Here is a 19,522-nt window from a genome sequence, read left to right as displayed (position 1 = left end):
GTACTTTTACTCACTGCAGTGGTCCTCCCTTATCCTCTGGGAAACTTCCCAACACCCCCAGTGGGTCTGAAACTGCAGTAATACTGAACCCTATATACACTATTTTTTTCCTATACCTACATACCTATGATAAAATTTAATTTAGAAATTAGCCACAGTACGAGATTAACAATAATATAATAGAACAATTATAACATTATGCTAGCATCACCACTCTTGCACTTTGGGGCCACGATTAAGTAAAGTAAGGGTGACTCAAACATACGCACTGTGATACCAGACAGTGGATCTGAAAGCCGAGAGGGCCACCAAGTGACGCACAGGCAGGTAACATAGACGGCGTGAATCCACTGCACACGGGATGGTTCACATCCCGCTACTCAGAATGGCATGCAACTTAAAACTCAGGAAGAGTTTCTTTCTGAAATTTTCCATTTAATATTTTCAGACCACAGCTTTCTGCTGGTAACTGAAACCACAAAGAGTGAAACCATAGATAAAGGGCGACTACGATATTGCTAACACACTCAGACTGTAAGACAAAAAGATGAAGGCCCCAAGAGGGAAGGATGTAGGAGGCTGCGCAGAGGCTGGACAGACTGAACGCACTGGCCCGCCTCTAAGATCTCAAGAGAATGGCTCTTCTTCTGTTAAGATTCGGGGAACAAAAGTAAGAGGAAGCCCCAAACTCTTTAGACACAGAAGATATTTGCTAATTCACATGGCCCAGCCAAGCCAGTTGGGTCCAATTTGGCAGCTGGGATTTTGGTAGGTTTTGTGAAAAGACCCTCAACAGCTCCCAGGACTCTGTCTCATTACTAAGCAGCAGCTCCATGGGGGACCGTGTGTGGAAGCTTGGAGAAGCTGTGGGGTAGGGGTGGACAAAGAAAACAAACCCCCAGATCCATTTCCTGGGCATAAGGTGACCTGCTAGGAAGGTACAGAACTAAAACAGAATGACAATAAAACAGAGACCCTAGTAGACATGGCTACATCAGAATCAACAGCTCCTAATTTTTAAAATATTATGAAATGACTCATACAAAAGACTAAGAAGAAAAATATGAACATCCATTAGCCTACCACCCAGGTTTACCAAACCCTAACATTTTGCCATATGCACTTCAGATATTTATATATATATGTATGTGGCTGTGTATATATATATATGTGTGGCAGGGAGGGACACACGTGTCTATGTATATATATGTCATCTCCCTTCTAGAGGGGTACAACACCCTGAATGGGTCACTTACCACTTCCACCTGCTTTTGCTTCTATTACATGTATTTCTACAAACAAAATACAGCCGTTGCTTTGTGTGTTGGTAATTGCCGTGTAAGTGACATTGTTCTGGGTGCTATTTGGTAACATTTTTTGACTAAACTTTGTGAGAATATTCATATAGATACATATAGCTTTGGTTTATTCTTTTTGTTTTTTTGAGACAAAGTCTCTCTCTGTTGCCCAGGCTGGAGCTCAGTGGCATGATCCTGGCTCACTGCAACCTCTGCCTCTCAGGTTCAAGCCATTCTTGTGCCTCAGCCTCCTGAGTAGCTGGGATTACAGGCGTGTGCCACCATGCCCAGCTAATTTTTGTAGTTTTTAGTAGAGACGGGGTCTCACCATATTGGCCAGGCTGGGGCTTATTTATTTTCACTCCTATATTACATAGCTGAACCACAAATTATTATCCATACTCCTATGCTTTTAGGTTTTAAAAATTTATGCTATCACACAAAATTGTAGTGTGACATGTCTACCATATACAGAGTGAAAAATCTCCTTTATACCCCTGAAGCCAGCCATCCAGGGTCGCTTCCTGGAGACAACCATTGTGACAGAAGTTGTTTTACTGTTTATAAGTTATTTTCTTCAAAAGACTTTGATAATGCATTTCAAAGTCAGGTTTTCAATCACCAGGAATTTACTTTGGTATGTGACAGGAAACAGTGATAAAACTTTCCCCATCAGTTTAATTACCCAGCACCATTTCCTGACGGGTCTTTTCCTTCCCTCACAGACTCAGATGGCCACCTCTGTGCCATTCAGTGGATCTGTTTCTAGATTCTACACTTTGTTCCACTGTTATATTTATGCCCTGCATCAATGCCACATTTTCAGCTTAAGCATCCCCTACAAAATTTCTACTGGAATTTGTATTTGAATCACACTGAGTTTATACACGAACCTAGGAAGGACTGATATTTCTAACTATAGAAGCTATCTGTCAATGAATATGGTATGCTAGAGCACTGCACTGATTTAAATGTTTTCTTCGAAGCCAGGCACAGTGGTTCATGTCTCTAGTCCGAGCTACTTGGGGGGCTGAGGCAGGAGATCACTTGAGCCTTGGAGGTGAACACTAGCCTGAGCATCATAGCAAGACCCTGTCTCTTAAAAAAAAAAAAAAAAAGTTTTCTTCCATACTTCTATAAGATTTTAATGATTTTCTCCATAAATGTCTTACATGTTGTTTTGTTGATGGTTAGAATATCTTTTGTAAATTACTTCTTCTACTCCTCAGCTACAGACAACCAGCAAAGTAATTCATTTCTGCATATGTATCATCTACCCAGCTATCATCTATGTTCTTGTCAAATCCAGGAGTTTGTAGATTCTTTCCGATTTTTTTTAATAAAAAGTAAGCTGTGGAAAAAAAGACAGTATTGTTTCTTGCTTTCAAAACCATATGATCTCATTTCTTTTTCTTGGCTTAACAGAGCTGGCTGAGAACTCTGATGCAGTGCTGAGCAGAGTCTGTGCAATAAGCTGCCTTGTAGCATTCACAAGTTACTACTTCTAATGTTTTACTACCAGTGTCATACCAACTGCAGGTTTCTGGCAGAAATCTTTCCTCAGGTTAAGTAGCATGTCTTATATTCCTAGTTATCTTTTTAATATAATTGAGTATTGGATTTTACCAATTGCTTTGTCTTTACCAGTTGATATTTTCTCCTTTAATCTGAAATATGTGGAATTACAGTAATGCACAGTCTAATAATGCCAGTTCACAGAAAGTTTCTATGGTATAAATGTTTCTCAATGGAGATTCTTTTCTAACACATCACTAGATGTGGTTTGTTCACATTTTTATGTGAGATTTCTATGTGTATTTTAAAATGAGAAAAATCAGAGGTGATTCTCAGACTGTTCTCTGATCTTGGTATTACGGTCTCCTGAGTCTCATAGAATGAGCTAAAAATCATTCCTTTTCCCCTATTCTTTGGGATAGCTTGTGTAAAGGTAGGGTTTTCTGTTCTTTGTAGATCTGGAAGAACTTGCCCATAAAACCGTCAGGATTAGTGTTCTGAGATCTTTTCTTAAAGGGGGAACGGTGGCTAGAGTGCTGATTTTTAACAATTTCAATACAATTTAACAACATCAATTTCAATGATTCTAGGACCAGCTGCTGGGTTTGTGATCCAATCTATAAAATTAATATTCATTATTCCTTCCTCCATCTTCCACTGGTTTATTCTCTTTTCTAACTTCCTGACATGGCCATGTATCAACTTCCAGTCCTTTCTCTTTTCTTGCAGCAAATATTTAAGGCAATAAATTTCCCCCTAAGTACTGCTATGGCTTCATCCTACAAGCTGTGATGCTAACACATCTTCCTAACATCCATACATGACCGAATTTCATGAATGTCTCCAGCTGCTTCCACAGTGGTCAAACTACCTACAAGGTCTTAGGTCTGCTGCCCTTCCCCATGACAAGCCCCCATCACACACACATCTGGACTGGTCAGTGTTGTTTGGTTCCAGACAGCTGATACTTGCTTGTTGACCCAAATGCTGGCCATCTGCTCATCACTGCTACATGCATCTCATTCCTTTTTTTATGGTCTTGCCAAAGTACACCCTTGAGTAGTTCTTTCAGCAAGGATCTCTCCTTCATAAACTTTCTCAGTCCTTAAAGCCCTGAGAAAATTTACTTCACCTTCATGGATTAACTGAGGACAGAATTCCATGCTGACAGTTTTCTGTCATCATGTTGAAGATGTTATTTCACTTGTCTTCCGGCCTTTTCTTGATGAGATGTTTAGAAACACACTGTCAGTCTATTTGTCATTCCTTTATAATATCTTTTTAATCTCTCATTACTTTTAAGATCCATTTCTGGGGTTCTAAGGATTCAGCAAAATGTTTTTAAGTGTACATTTAACTTATTCAGGCTCACTGTGCTGAGTGTGAGGAGTTATGTTATTCTTCAATTCTGGAAAATCCTTGGCCACTCAGTTCTTTGAAAATGGTCTGCTCCCTATTCCTTCCTGGTAGAGCTCCTACTGAGACCTCAATCTCTCTGTGCTACCATTTGGAGAACTCGTTAGACCTACACTCCAATCTTCAGCTGGATCTCACCAGCTCTATAATCAGTCCTTCGAGTTATTCCATTTGTTTTTTAAGTCTGACTGGCTTTTCTATTTTTCATTGTCTTCTTTTCTACCTTTAATAGTGATTTTATATTATATCTTTGGTGGGGCTTTATCACTGGTAACCCTTAATGGGCTGAGTTGTGGGCCTGCCTCTAATGAGCTGTTTTATCTTTGCTTCAACTAGGCCCTCGGGGAAGACCAGCCAGGGACTAACTTTTACAAGAGGCATGGTCTCCTCTTACAAATTATCAGGAGACTGTGTCTCCCTTGCCCAGGACAAAACAGATAAATTCTTACCTGTCATCTCCCCTTGCTACTGCTGGGCAGGTGTTCTTTCTAGTCTGTCCTCCCATGGAGGGTACAGCCCTTCAAGGGTTCAAGTCTTACAGGGGGATGTGAGAGAAGGCTCAGTTCCCATTCCTGGTCTCAGACAAAATCCTATTCCCCCTGGACATTAAAGCTAAAGACTCAGATGACTTCGATCGATAATACCGCACCCCTACTCCTGTCCCAGGGTCAGCTCACTGCAGGTCCCAGTCACTCGCTGCAACCTTGGCTTAAGAACTCTGGTCATCTCTTTCCCTACCTTGTGAATGCACTACTATGCATTTTAAAGACTGCTTACTAACTGTGTAATGTTTCTAAGTGTTGCAGAAGTGGGTTTCACATCAGTTGACCTAAAATTTTAAGTGCAATCTCTGATTTTTTTTAACCCAAAGAAACTAAGAGAAAATGCAGTAACAAAGAGTCGGAAAAAATTTATTTCATTTCTAAGAGGATACATATAATGGACTTCCTATTTTAAAGAAACAATGTTACTCATTTTAAAGAAGAATTGAAACACTAAAAATAGAAATGTACTCTATTATAAGCCTTTGCTTATTCATCAGCCATTTCAGATTCAATTTCTCTGCCTGAGGGGGGAAAAAAATAAAGAATTGACAATTTTTGGTGTCTCTCCAAATAACAGTCTTTGGAAAGTAGGTATTTAAACAGATCTAAATCTTCTGTGAACTTCCAAGAAGCCTACAGGCTTCACCCTACTGAGGAAGACAGCATGCCTATGCAGTAAGAATCAAGAACTGATGTCTCAAAATGGACATGAACAGTTAAGATGCACTAGAGCCCACAAGGGAGTTCTTAGTGGGGTAAACATCTGTCTCCCCAAAGCAGGGGTCAGTTTCATCTATACTGTATCAAATCAAACCTCACCACATCAAATATGGTAAGTGATGAATCAATCGTCTACTCAATATCATATCAGGATCATATGTGCTAATGTATACGATTATAAGGATCAAATCTAAACAGAACAACCCAAGTATCCAGATGGAAAATAATACACACCATGGAGTCTTACACGTTTTCAGAGTTACTTCTTAGTTTTTCATAGTTTTCACACTCTTACAAACGGTAGCTCCGAAGTTTCGTTTTCTGCTTGTTGCTGGTATACGGAAACGTAACTGATTACGGTAGGGTGATTTTTTCCCCCACAGCAACTTGCCTAATTCTAGTAACACATCTGTCGATTAAAAAAAAAAAAATTCTACATATATAAGCATAGGAATCACAGTTTTGTTTCTTTCTTCCCAATTTCCTATCATCTGCTTAATTTTTCTTGAATTTCTGCACAGGGCAGGACCTTCAATACAGTGCTAAAGAGAAGGAATGACAGCAAGTATTCTGTTTTTCTCATATCAAAGGGAAAGATTTAGGTGTCTCTCTTTAGTGTGAGATTTGCTAAAGCCTGTTTGTAGACATCCTTTATCAGGTTAAAGAGGTTGCTTTCTTATTCCTAGTTTACATAAATAGATGTTGAATTTTATCAAATACTTTATCTATATCTATTAAGATAATCATACTGTTCTACTCCTATAACCCGTAGGTGTGGAAGGTGAATATAAATTTATTTTTAAACGTTAAACCAAGTTTGAATTCCTAGGATAAAACGATTTAGTCATACATACTGCTGGATTTGGTTTATCTTTTCAGGTATGAGATCTGACTGATGGTTTTCTTCCCTCCTACCATTCTTGTCAAGTTTTGTAACAAGGTTGGCTGGCATCAAAATGAGTAGTGTAGGATTCTTTTCTTTTTTTTTTTCATTGTTTCTACTCTTTAGCAATTACCTTTAAAAAAAAAAAAAACGTAACACAGCACTCACAAAATTCAAACTTAAACAAATCTTTACCCCCCAAATTAATTCTATTATCCCTTCCAACTTAGACATTACTGTTTTCATGTATTTAATCTTATCCTTGTTCCAGCCTCTCCAACATTATTCTTTTACATGTATTTAGAACTGTCCAAATATTTACCACTTTCTTTACTCATCATCTTTTCCCACTTGCCATCACCTTCCTTCCAAGAATTTTCTTCAGAAGTTCCTTTAGCAAAGATATGTCAGGAGCTATCTTGGGTTTTTGTCTTAAAACGATCTTTTCACTCTCATTGTTGAATTTTTCCCTTGAGTTGCTGTATCACTAAATGTCTACATGTGGATTTATTTTTATTTACCCTGCTTGGGTTTTGGTTGGGTGTCTTACGCATTCCACAAAATTCTCAGTCATTAGCTTTTCAAGTACTGGCACTGTCCTCCCTCGCTCCTCTCCTGGAACCCCAATTAGAGACACTTCTGAATCTACTCTTCCTGAATCTTAATTGGTCTTACAAATTATTCATCTATGTGGTTCTCTAAATGATATTTCTTCTTCTCTACTTTCCAGGTCATTCACTCTCTTCAGTTTTATGTAATCTGCTAGTAAACCCATCTGTTAGATTTTTATTATAAAGACATGAACTTTTCATGTCTACAAGTTGTTCCTGGCTCCTTTTTCAAATTTGCTAGGTCATTGTATAGTTTCCTCTTCCTCACAGGTATTTTCAATCTTGCCTATTAGTTTGAGTAAGGCCTTTAAAATCTATGTCAACAAGTCCATTATGTTTTCTGAGATCTGTTCCTGCTGGTCCTCATTCAGTGCTTTCATCCTTTGCATTTAGTTGTTCCTAACTATGGACTGTTCTCTTTCGTTTGATAATTACATCTGGGAATTCGGTGAGCCTAGGATAAAGGTGCAGTCCTTCAAAGATCTGCTCGCCCCTGGACTGGCCCAGGAACACTAGCTGTGCAGATCCACTCTCAAATAAAAAAATCTTCAAATCAGCTTGGAGTCTCCCACTACTCAGGTCATGGGATCCATATGAGGGACAACTTGTGATACCCACTTCTCAGAATGTGCCCCTCCCTACCCTGCCTGTAGGGTGAGAATGGGCTTAACTCTGACACCCCTTCTCCATGAAGGTGTCATGGCCCCTTGTGGTTCCAACTCAGGGAGCCTGTGTCCTATCATGCTGCCAGCATTAATCTCTGCCCCCTGTGCCTGGAGATGCTATCAGAACTTGAGAGTTTGCCCATTTTGCCAAAGGCCCCCATGGTTGTCCTTATCCTCTTGGGTCACTCCTTTCACGGCCTGCCTCAGTGTCTTCCATTCTAGGTTTGTCAGAAGGTATTTTTAATGTCACTTACCTCTTGTCCAGGCCATCCAGCAAGTTAGAAGACTGGTTCAGGCCACCCAGCCTATTCTATCACCAGAAACCCAGTGTTGTCGCCCCCAACAGCCAAGCCAAATCCCAGCCAACCATGCTCTTCAAAGAAAAGGGGGCACGTGGCTGCCATGTGCCAGGAGGCTGGCTGTGCCAGGGAGACTATTACCAACTCTGGACTTGGATATACCATCCTTCATTACTAGGTGGGCCAGGGAGAAAGGGCTCCTGCAGGAGTATCCCGACACCGCCAACCCCTGGAGGTGGGCAGAGCTTCTAATTAGAAACGCGTGGGCCAGAGCTAAACGAGGTCTGGTACCCAACTATTGGTTCTTTTGTTTTTAAGAAATTCACTCTGTGGGGGAAGAGTTCCGATGAAGAATTCAATCTCAAGATATGAGCTTTGCTGAATTCTCTTCCATTAATTCCTTCGAGAAGAGCTGCATTTCCACTCAGGTTTATATTAGGAAATATCACCTGCTCATCGGCAATAAAATCTGACCCTCTCACAAGCTCTTTTCCCAAGGCCCACCTTTGATTAACGAATACTGCCAACCAAACATCCTATCTCTGTGACAGCGGAGAACTTCAGCCTGAGTGAGTCATTTCTTATTTATTATCAACGGTAACTCAAAATTCATTTTGGTTCCTTTTATAATCAGCCACTTGATAATATATTCCAAGGTCTCATTCATATACTGTTGGTGGGAGTATAAATTAGTACAAGCACTTCAGACAAAAAGTCTGGCACTTTCTTTTAAAGCCAAGCACCTACCACCTTCTGGTCCTGCAATTCCACTCCTAGGTGTACAGACCCAATGGAAATGTGTATAGATATTCACCAAAAGTCTGTGGCATTAATAGCCCCAAACTGGAAACCCTCCAAGTACCCACCTACAGTAATGTGAATAAACTCATATATTCACATGCTGGAATAGTGAACAATGAAAATGAACAAACTACAATTACCCCAACAACCTGACAAGTCTTACACATAACGGTGAGTGAAAGACACAAAAGAGCATATGCCGTTGGAGTCCATTTACATCAAGTTCAAACACAAGCAAAATCAATCACTGGTATTATTAAGAAGAGAGCAGGTATTCCCTGCCCACGGATGGGCAGCAGCTGGAAGGGGGGCACAAAAGGAGGTTGGGGAGGTCGGGAATAATCTATTTCTTGATCTGCTGGTTAAACAAGCGTGTTTAGCTTGTGGATACTTATTGTGTAGACTCATGATAGTGCATTTTTCTGTATATATTTTACTTTAATAAAGAGTTTAAAATGTGTGTCATATTTCCTTGGAAAACGTGCCCCACAGATCCTGCAGGAAGAGCATCTTTAAGGCCTGAAGAATCTGTTACGGAGCCCTGTTACTACTACCACTTCCCAGTGCTCACACCCACACAGGATTGCTCCCTTCACAGACAGGAAGTAACTGAGGCCAGGGTCAAGGCAGGCAGTCTCCTCCTGACCTGACAGGGCAGTGACTCAGTGGGACCCACAGCCCTTTATAGTCCTGAGGCCATGCCACCTTGCTGTCCTTAAGTCTTTCTTTTTTCTTTTCTTTTTTTTTTTTTTTTTTTTTTGAGATGGAGTCTCACTCTGTCGCCCAGGCTGGAGTGCAGTGGTGTGATCTCGGCTCACTGCAACCTCCACCTCCCGGGTTCAAGCGATTCTCCTGCCTCAGCCTCCCGAGTAGCTGGGATTACAGGCATGCGCCACCATGCCCAGCTAGTTTTTGTATTTTTAGTAGAGACAGGGTTTCACCATGTTGGCCAGGCTGGTCTCGAACTCCTGACCTCAGGTGATCTGCCTGCCTTAGCCTCCCAAAGTGCTGGGACTACAGGCTGAGACACCATGCCCGGCCCACCTGCAGTCTTTTTAAAATCAAACTGTACAGAATAAGTCTCCAGATCTTCCAACTTAAGAGGGATATGACTTAAGATAGAAAAGACTGAGCTTCAGAGCAGTGGCTAAAGTTGACCTTTTAAGAGTCCTTTGACACATCACCAATAAGACTTTTCATTAAGAGTTTCAATAATTCATTTATTCTTCAGCCTTGACTCCTTCCTCCCCTCAATCACTGTGATTACTATTCTGAAAATTAAGACTTTCCTTTCTAATTACTACAAATACCTAGAACTACCAAGGAAATAAAAATGTATTCATAAAACTAAAGCTACATCTAATTCCTATTCAGGATCAGACTTAATTAAAAACCAATTTAATGCAGTTGAGTTGTACACTTTAATCACTGAATGAGAACTTCAAAAAAAACACCACCTGGGTTTGAACAAGGGTCTTTCACCTTTGCAAGTAAAATGAGTAGGTCAGACATTCCCATTAGAAAGGGCTAGAAATCTAGTATCTACTCTTCTTCACCTAAAATCAACAGGAGAGAAGAGGAGAAACAAAGGATGGGGCTGGACCTAGTATTGCCTCTTCCCAACCAGACCACCCTGCCTCAGCCATTGCTCCTCCTACTTAGCAGACTGCTACACAAAATTCCTCTGAGAAAAGAAAAACACCATGAGATGAGGCAGGAGAGGAACCTTGTCCCCTCCCTCACTTCCTAGCAGGATGAGGACTGACCAAGAGGAAATAAAATGTAATGCCAACTATGAGAATTCTCCCGGCCGGGCTGGGTGGCGCACGCCTGTAATCCCAGCACTTTGGGAGGCCGAGGCGGGTGGATCACGAGGTCAGGAGATCGAGACCATCCTGGCTAACATGGTGAAACCCCGTCTCTACTAAAAAAAATACAAAAAATTAGCTGGGCGTGGTGGTGGGCGCCTGTAGTCCAGCACGAGGCTGAGGCAGGAGAATGGCGTGAACCTGAGGGCAGAGCTTGCAGGGAGCTGAGATGCGCCACTGCACTCCAGCCTGGGAGACAGAGTGAGACTCCCTCTCAAAAAAAAAAAAAAAAAAGAAACAGATTTCCTCTTCTCCCCCTAAGGAACCTAAGGAACACTTTTGCCCACTAAACACAAAATCTACTTCTTTTCAGAGCAAGCCAGCACACTATTCACACCCAAAACAAACGTTCTGTTTCCTGGTGAGTGTGTTGTCACTGAAATGCTCAGTGACTCTGCAAGGCCCACCTCACACTCGTTGGTTATACGAGGAATTAAAGGATGCTCACAGCCAAGTCTCCTCCCCAGAACTGGTGCAAGCACCTGGGAAGGGCCCAGTTCTGTCAGGGTGCCATGCATGATGGACTCCCAGAGACACTGAGATGAATCTAACCAGGCTGGAGACTGAGGGCTCCCAGGAGACAGCCAGCATCCACATTGTCTCCTAAGGTTCACTTCAAACCCCAGCCTCCGCTGGCAGGGCAGGATGTCCACATTTAACAGTGCCCTCTGAATATGACTGTCAATTTCTCAACTGGAGGCAGGCTGGAGGTAATCCCAACTTCACTTGCATTTGGCTCTGGAATATGTTTTTGTATTTATATGTGATGCTCTAGGAATCCAGACTCCTTCGGGCTACATGATATACTCCCAGAACGCCGGCGCTACAAAATCATCTCCATTAGCTGAGCAAGAATGGGCACCTACCGCGTGCTAGTCACTGCCCTCGACACTGGATATACCTCAGGAAACAAAAGCTACATCCCTGCACTGGTAGAGCTTACGCTTCAGAGGGGGAGATGACAAAGTCAGTCAAATACAGGACATGTCAGGGGGTGATGAAGAGAAAGTGACGCAGAGAAGTGGGGCAGGGAGTGGGCGTGGGGGAGCATCAGAGGCTGTCACTCCACACAGGGTAGCCAACAGGCCTGAAGGAGACGAGGAAGCCAGCCATGTGCCATCTAAGGAAAAGCTCTTAGGGATAGGCCAAAGTAGACGCAAAGGCCCTGAGGCAGAAGCACGCCTGAGGAACAGAGGCCACCGTGGCTGCAGCAGAGGACAGGGAGACGGTAGGAGTGAAGCCAGAACAAAAGTGCCCTGACAGGCCACTGGAGACCTTGACCAAGGAGGGTCTTGAACAGAGGAGTGACATGGTCTGCTCTGGCAACAGACTAGAAGGCAGGGGGTATAGGCAAAGGCAGGGCGCCCACCGGAGGCTGGGAAATAACCCAAGGCAGAGGTGAGAGCAGGCTGGGCGTGCTGGCTCACGCCTACAACCCTGACACTTTGGGAGGCCAAGGCAGGAGGACTCCTTTAGCCCAGGAGTTCAAGACTAGCCTAGGCAACGTGGCGAGACACCATTTCTACAAAAAAACTTAAAAATTCACTGGGTGTGGTAGCAGGCACTTGTGGTACCAGCTACCCAGGAGGCTGAGGCAGGAGGATTAACTGAGCCTGCAATGTTGTAACTGCAGTGAGCAGTGATTGCGCCACTGTACTCCAGCCTGGGTGATAGAACAAGACCCTCTCAGAAATAAAAAATCAAAAGGTAAGAGCTATTTGGACCAGGGAGAAGGCAGAAGTGGTGAGAACGGTCACTCTGGCTCTGTCTGGAAGGTAGGGCTCATGGGACCTGCTGCATACAGGGTACAGGTATGAGACGGCGAGGCGTTAAGGATAAACTGAGGTTTGTGGCCTGAAAGGTGGAGCTAGCTGGCCTAGTTTCATTTTATAGGAGGAGGAAACTGAAGCCCAGGGAAGAGAAGTCATGTCCAAAGTTACTCATTTATTCCAGGGATTAGAACACCCAACCAGTGCTTCCCCCACTGCTCCACACAGCAGCTCCATGGGACATGCTGATGACTAGTCCGGTCACACCGGACAGCCCCCAGCACCCTGAGGGACTGCCAATACCCAAGCACGTAACATAAATTCGGGTAGGATGCTGGGTACTGACAGCACAGGCCCCGCCCAGAGAGGACAACCACAGTACACGGCTGCCACACAAGAAAGTCAACCTGGTGTAGTCAGAAATTCCCATTTTCCCCTAGAGAACCCAAAAATCTAGATTTTGTTTTTGTTTTTTATTATGAGACAGAGTCTCACTCTGTCGCCTAGGCTGGAATGTAGTAGTGTGATCTTGGCTCACTGCAACCTCCACCTTCCAGGTTCAAATGATCCTCCCGCCTCAGCCACCTGAGTAGCCAGGACTACAGGCACATGCCACCATGACTGGCTAGTTTTTGTATGCTTTATAGAGATGGGGTTTTGCCATGTTGCCCAGGCTAGTCTCAAACTCCTGGGCTCAAGCGATCCACCCACCTTGGCCTCCCAAAGTGCAGGGATTACAGGGATTAGCCACTGTGCCCAGCCCAAAAAAATCTAGATTTTAATGAAAAAAAAATTTCCATTTTTAAAAGGTGACTCAATTGCTTAATAACATGAGGTCAGTGAAACAAATTCCATGTGAAGGCCAAGTTCAGTTCACACAAGGCACCAGTTTGGAATTCCTCTCAAGACAGCCTAACAGACCTTGTTTGCTTATACCTTGCCCAGGATACAGAATTAAAGATTTGAATTCAAGACGGTCTTTCATTCCAACTTTTGAGTCAGCAGATGATATTCATTATCACTATAAATAGTCTGTAACTTCCAGTAGTCTTAGTGGGCCTCCTTTCTGACCAGAAAGAGATCAAGTAGCTGTCCATCATTCAGCTTCTTCCTTTAAAGTTAAACTTTGGTTTTATGTTATTCTTTACAGAGTACTAATACTAAGATGAGCCCACAAGTACTACCAAGAATTCAAAAATTCTTCCCCAGTACTGCCCAATGATCCTTTCAAAGTTATATGGAGGCCAAGCACGGTGGCTCATGCCTATAATCCCAGCACTTTGGGAGGCTGAGGAGGGCAGATCACCTGAGGTCAGACTTCTAGACCAGCCTGACTAACATGGTGAAACCCCGTCTCTACTAAAAATACAAAATTAGCCGGGCGTGGTGGCGCATGCCTGTAATCCCAGCTACTTGGGAGGCTGAGGCAGGAGAATCGCTTGAACCCAGGAGGTAGAGGTTGTGGTAAACCGAGATCATGCCACTGGACTCCAGCCCGGGCAACAAGATGAAACTTTGTTTCAAAAAAAAAAGAAAAAAGAAAAAGAAAAAAAAGTTATATGGAGAATAACAGAGCTGTGTAAATAGTCACCGGTGTAGGAACCAATTTATGCCACCCAAGAACACTGGAACTCCAATATTTCGGAACTCAAAAGGTTTCGGGACTGGGCAGGTATTCTAATCTTGCCAAAAAAATCTAAGTTAGAAATCACAAAATGTTCTTGGTAAGTTAAAGTTACTGCCCATTGTTGACAGGTGGAAGACATATGTTACTGAATGCACATAAAGGACACACAGATATGTCTGGTTTTGGGGGGAGTCTGGTTGTCTGCTTCAGGAGACTCAGCCAGAATTTGTCTGCCTAAGAGAACATTCTCCGAGGAGGCCCCTGAACTAATTTTCCATATGCTAAGTGAGAGTGCCTCCTTGCCTAGGCACTGTTACATAAAATTAAACATTTACCTTCCCTTACAAGCCATCACTTTTTACCTAATATCTATTTATTTTCTGTCTTTGTTACAAGTCACCATTTTGATGCTGAGGGCATTGGGTAAAAAATCTCTCCCGGACAGGGCCACTATCTGTGCGGCCCCCCTCCCACTCTTTTTTCTTGGAATGCAGTTTACAATGCACACAAAGAGGCGGGACTAATGCTTTCTCAGGGTGAGATCTTATCAGGTGAAGTGTATCAACTGCCACTAGTCAACTGGTTTTGACCTACAGAGGGCAATTTCATGTGGTTCAACATATTACCACATGATCAAGAGGAACAGGGACATGAATGTTTAGAGAACACCAGCTGCCTCTAGATCAGCACTGTCCAGAACTTTCTGTGATGGTGGAAACCATCTACAGCCACGCTGACCAACTTGTGACTACCGAGCACCTGAAATGTGGCTAATTTGACTCAGAAATTGAATTTTTAATTTTACTTTATTTGAATTGTTTTAAACTTAAATTGCTACGTGTGGCTACTGTATTGGACAACACAGTTCTAGATAGTGGCTTTTTCAGGCAAGAACTAGGTCTCACTTGCAGTGTTTGAAGGCCCACCACACAGGAGACCCTTGGTGAAAAAAATGAAATGAAAAATACCTTCAGCACTGCCAGATTTTCAAAATGTCTCCCCACCTTCCTGCCACTGAAGCTCTTAATTTTGATCTTCAAGTTCTGTGTCCTCCCTTGGGTAATTACTGCCCCAGGAAGGTGGAGGTATATGGCCAGGAGGGAACATTTGGAAGGCCTGGCCCGCATCGCCTAGCAACTGGTCAACAGGAACTGGCCTGACAACCTTCTGACCAGCTGGACCTCCACGTTCTCATCCACTGAATGGGTGACAACCATTCCCACCCTCTATGACAGGGCTATTTTAAGGCCTAAATGTAAACCACAGTTGTGGAATCTGATTCTAAAAAGTGAACCTTAAAAACCAAATTGGGCTCAGCTTCATTTATCCAATGCGACAGCTGGGAATAGTTTAACAGGTATGTGGGGGCTGTCCGCCTGGTGTAACCAGTATTTATGATGTTATAGGCCAGGCCTTAACCACTGCAGGCCCAGCATGCACAGACGGACAGCACAGTCCCTGCCTTCATCCTTCTGACTTCACCATTATTTTTCTTTCTCCTGAAACAAGATTTTAGCAAAGAAAAACTTGCTGTCTCAACAGAACTGTTGATCCTCTATGTGTCATTCATCTATTAGTTAAAATTCCCAGGGCTAAAAAGACAAGAAGAGTCTGGAGTCCCGACACTTTTAAAAGGTGTCCCTGCTACATAATAAACCAATACTCCAATTCAATCACTGGCATTCAACCATTTAAACTGAGTTTGCTGCTATGTAATTATTGCAGCCTGTTGAGTTAGGGCTCATTGCATTAAAGAGCATAATTGCTCAAATGTGACTTAATTTAAGATTTATTTAAAACTCTCCCATCACCAAAAAATATTCATACACCATGATACCACTGTAACTTCTTAATCTCTCTGTAAATGTTCAGAGGCAGATTCCTAAGTATGAAAGGTAAGAGTTGTTATAGTGCCTAGAGCTCTAAACCCTCTGCTTCTAAACCCCAAGATCCCTTTTTGATTTCCCCTCCCCCAACCTTAGCCTCCTCCAGGCCTCCACTGGCCCAAGATCCCTGCAAGCCGGCTTCGCGGTGCTCCATGCAAAAGGAAAGCTTCACCTACTAGGAGGTCTGCCCCGGCCTTTGCTTCAACAGAGAGGGAAATGGCACCTCCAGGACCTCAGAACCGGAAGCTTCTTTCTGGAAGGGAAAGTGGTTGGCAGATCATAGTGGGAGTGACCTTTGGCAAGTTCATAAACGAGTCAAGACATCACACAGTAAGTGACATGCTGCAGGGTCACAGATTTCTCTAGGTGTCGGATTAACAGGAAGTTAAATCAAACATGGAGTGTGAGGAGGAAGGCAGGAGCAGTGGGAGAATGCCCCCCAGCTGCACAGGGAGGGGTAACATTCGCAGTTGTTCTTCCTGGGAGTGCCAGACAGACGTCCTGGGTCTCTGGGGACACCCAGTTCTGAAGAGGTATCTAATGTGAGATATAAGGCCCTGCCAGGCCCATTTCTCCAAATTCCTGAAAATGCCATCCAGATGGCCCCTACCCTGAAGGTTCCAGCACGCAGAGTGAACAGCTGAGCAGTGACGTGGGAGGCTCCTCAGGTCCCTCAGAGTTTCATTTCCTTGGTGCTTCCCAGTATCTCCTAACCTCTGACCTCCCAGAGTAATTGCCAAATTGCCTTCTGTTTGTACAAGGTCCCAGCATTTCCCGGCGTGGCTCCCGACCCTGTGAGTGGGTGGTGCTGTCTCCAGGCCACAGATAAGAAACTAGGGTTCAGAGGGGCTATGGGACCTGCGAGTAGGCGGCAAGTACGTGGCCCGGGGTGTAGAACCCTGGCTGTGCAACTTCTGCAGCCCCGCGCCCGCCGCAGTGCCGGAGCCAGGCCCCACCGTCCTCCCGTGTCCCGCACGCCCCTACAAACGCATCCCAATTGAACAGCCAACACTTGTGGCTCCTTCCTACAAGTGCTGGGTCTCCACAGCTTTTCTCGCAAATCGAAGCTAACAGGAGCCCCGATTTGCAGATAGGGAAATGGAGACCCCGAACGAAACAACTTGGTCGGGGTCACCCTCGCCGGCCAGGACACTCTAGAGCTAAAACTCGCGACTTATTATTAGGGGAGGGGTCCCTGAAGCATCGCGGGCGCCCCACTGGAAGCGCAGACCCCGGCCTGCCTCCCCTAATCAGAGCGCAGCGGGAGAGCCTGGAGAGCCGGGCGGGCCGGGGCGGGCACCAGGCCGGGTGCCAGCGCGCTTGGCCGGCCCGGAGGTGTCCGCTTCCGCCCGGGGCTGGCACCGCCGGCCCATTCATCGTGGCCGCGGGCGGGGCGGGCCGGGCCCCGGGCGCCCTCGTCCCCCCGCCGGGAGCCCTCGAGCCAGGCTCCGCGCAGCCCAGCTGGGGAAACGGTGGCCCCGGCCCCGCCGCCAGGGGGAGCAGGGAGCCGCCTCCCGCACTCCGGGAAGTTGCCACCGCGGCCGCCCGGCGTCCGTGCAGTGGACAGACCCGGTCCCTGCGCAGCGAGCCCTGCGGCCCCGGCCCGCCCCGTCGGGGGCCGTCCCAGCCCCGAGAAGCGCCAGCGGGCCGCGGCCCGGGACCGGCGCGCTCGGCCCGTGGGCCCCCATTCAATCCCGCCCTCCTCCCCTCGGCCGGCCTCCGCCGCCTTCCGCCCGCACCCCCACCCCTCTGGCCCGGACTCCAGCCCGGCAACGTCATCCGGCGGCTTCCCGAAACTTAACCCCTTCCTCCGCCAGCTGTGCGCCGCCCCGCTCCGCCGCCAACTTTCTTCGCCCAACTTCGGAGCGCGCTGGCCGGCCCGACGGCCCTGCCGGGAGGGAGGAAGGCAGGGAGCGGTCGCCACGTCGCGCCCGCCGGCCGCCGCAGGTCCCCCGACGGCGAGGGCCGCGGGGTCCACACCACGGGGCGCGCCCTGCCTACGCCCCTACACTGCACTCACCCGGCACCCCCGCCCCGAGTCCGACCCCGACCCCGATGGTGCACCGCCGCGGCGGCGGGCGGCGGGCGGGCCGGGGGAGGGGCCGCAGAGGAGACGTGTCACTCGCAGCGCGGCCGGCCCCGGCCCCCCGACGGCCTGGCCCGCGCGCGGCCGCTGCAGGGCCCGGCCAAGTTTCTTACCTGGCAGCCAGAGACGCGAAAGGGAAAGAGAGAGGGCAGGAGCCGCCGCCTTCGCCGCCGCCGCGGAGCCGGGAGAGAGGAGCCGGCCAAGCCTCCGCCAAGAAACCGCCCCCGAGCAGCTGTAGACGCCGCGACCCTGACGCCGCCCGCCCCGTCTGCCGTCCGCTCCGGCCGCTCGCTGGCTGCGTGCGCGCGTGTGGAGTCGTGGCACTTTCTGCCTGGGAGCTGGCGAACGGCCCCCTCCGCCGGGATCGCCGCCTCCTGCCTTCCCCACCCGGGCCAGCCATTCATCGAGCCGCCTCTTCCCATTGGTCCGCACCCCGCCACTCTGCCGGTCGTTGGCCAGTCAGGACGCGGGCGGCCGAGCCGCGGCGGCGGCCATTGGGCAGAGAGGAGGGTCTCCACCTCGGCCAATGGGAGAGGGGAGGAGCTGCGGGGAGGTGAAGGGGGCAGGGCCGGGGAGGGGCGGGGCCGAGCGGCGCGGCGCTCGGCCGTGCGCGGGGCGGGGCGGAGCAGGAACGCCCCGCCCGCCGAGGGGAGGGGGTCTCTGGCCAGCTCCGCCCACAATGGGCCCGCGGAGCTCCCAGCAGTCTCTGACTAGGATCCGGCTCTGCCTAGGCGGGAAGCACAAGGTTCGGGTCCCGGCGGCCCCGGGCCTGCGCCTCTGGATACCGCTGGGCTGACATGGCGGTGGCTGAACAGGGTTGCGCAACCGCGAACAGCCAAGGAAGCTGCTTTATTTAAACCCAACTAACTTCGCCCGAAGCAGCGCCCTCTCGGGCCGCCGGGTATGAGGACAAGCTCTGCTGGGGGTCAGCCCAGGAAGAGCAAGTTCTTAACATCAAAGAGATTGCAATTAGCACCAGAATTTCCTTGAGTAAATGGAGGAATTGGGGTGGAAGAGCCAGAAGGTGCACGAGGAATTGAAGTGGATGTCATCGCCCTCGTTGTTAGGGAGGGTACAACTGAGGCACGGTCTATTTAAGATAACCAAATCGCAGCCGGCAGAGCAATAATTACAATCCACTCTGTGGCGTTGTATTCCATGGAATGGGGAAGGTGAGAGGTTCTGACCTAAGAAAACTCATCGTGTCCCACAAAACGGAGCAACTGGTACTTCCTCATTCCCTGACTTTCTCCCCAATATCAGCCGACACTCAGTCTTCATAATCAATCAAGTCTTTAAATTAAAATAGTTTTAGGCTTGATTTTTAACCATTATGTCAGCGTCTCTTAAAGCCAACCCTTTGAACTTGAGCCAAAGCCAGCTTCTTTGGAATTTTGGATTCTGAGCGACCAAAGGCTGCCTAGACTGCCCCACATCACTTCCCTAGCTCCCGTTGCTGCAGAATCCCGTGCTTAACATCTATTTCTCGGACAATTTTCAATCTTCCCTGCCCCCATTTGTCACTGGTAGTGT

General features: G+C 46.7%; 1 protein-coding gene across 8 annotated transcripts in view; it reads right to left on the bottom strand.

Annotated features, from left to right (window-relative positions):
• The window catches only part of RRBP1 (ribosome binding protein 1), a 68,803-nt gene extending 50,304 nt beyond the window's left edge, over window positions 1-18,499 (bottom strand). For 4 of the 8 annotated variants that reach the window (XM_055266717.2, XM_055266720.2, XM_063633921.1 and 1 more), the window contains exon 1: window positions 18,103-18,450. In XM_055266717.2, coding sequence (XP_055122692.2) covers window positions 18,103-18,411 — 309 coding nt within the window. In that variant the 5' untranslated portion in view covers window positions 18,412-18,450. Of the gene's footprint in view, window positions 1-16,079; window positions 16,161-18,102 lie in introns of those variants that run through there. The other 4 variants (XM_055266716.2, XM_055266718.2, XM_063633924.1 and 1 more) reach the window with 3 other exon arrangements.
• Window positions 18,500-19,522: the final 1,023 nt, after the last annotated feature.

Source organism: Symphalangus syndactylus, chromosome 24 (genome assembly GCF_028878055.3).
Source record: "Symphalangus syndactylus isolate Jambi chromosome 24, NHGRI_mSymSyn1-v2.1_pri, whole genome shotgun sequence".
NCBI lineage: Eukaryota > Metazoa > Chordata > Mammalia > Primates > Hylobatidae > Symphalangus > Symphalangus syndactylus.
The sequence above is the reverse complement of the archived record's forward strand: the minus strand, read 5'-3'. Positions and strand labels throughout refer to the sequence as shown.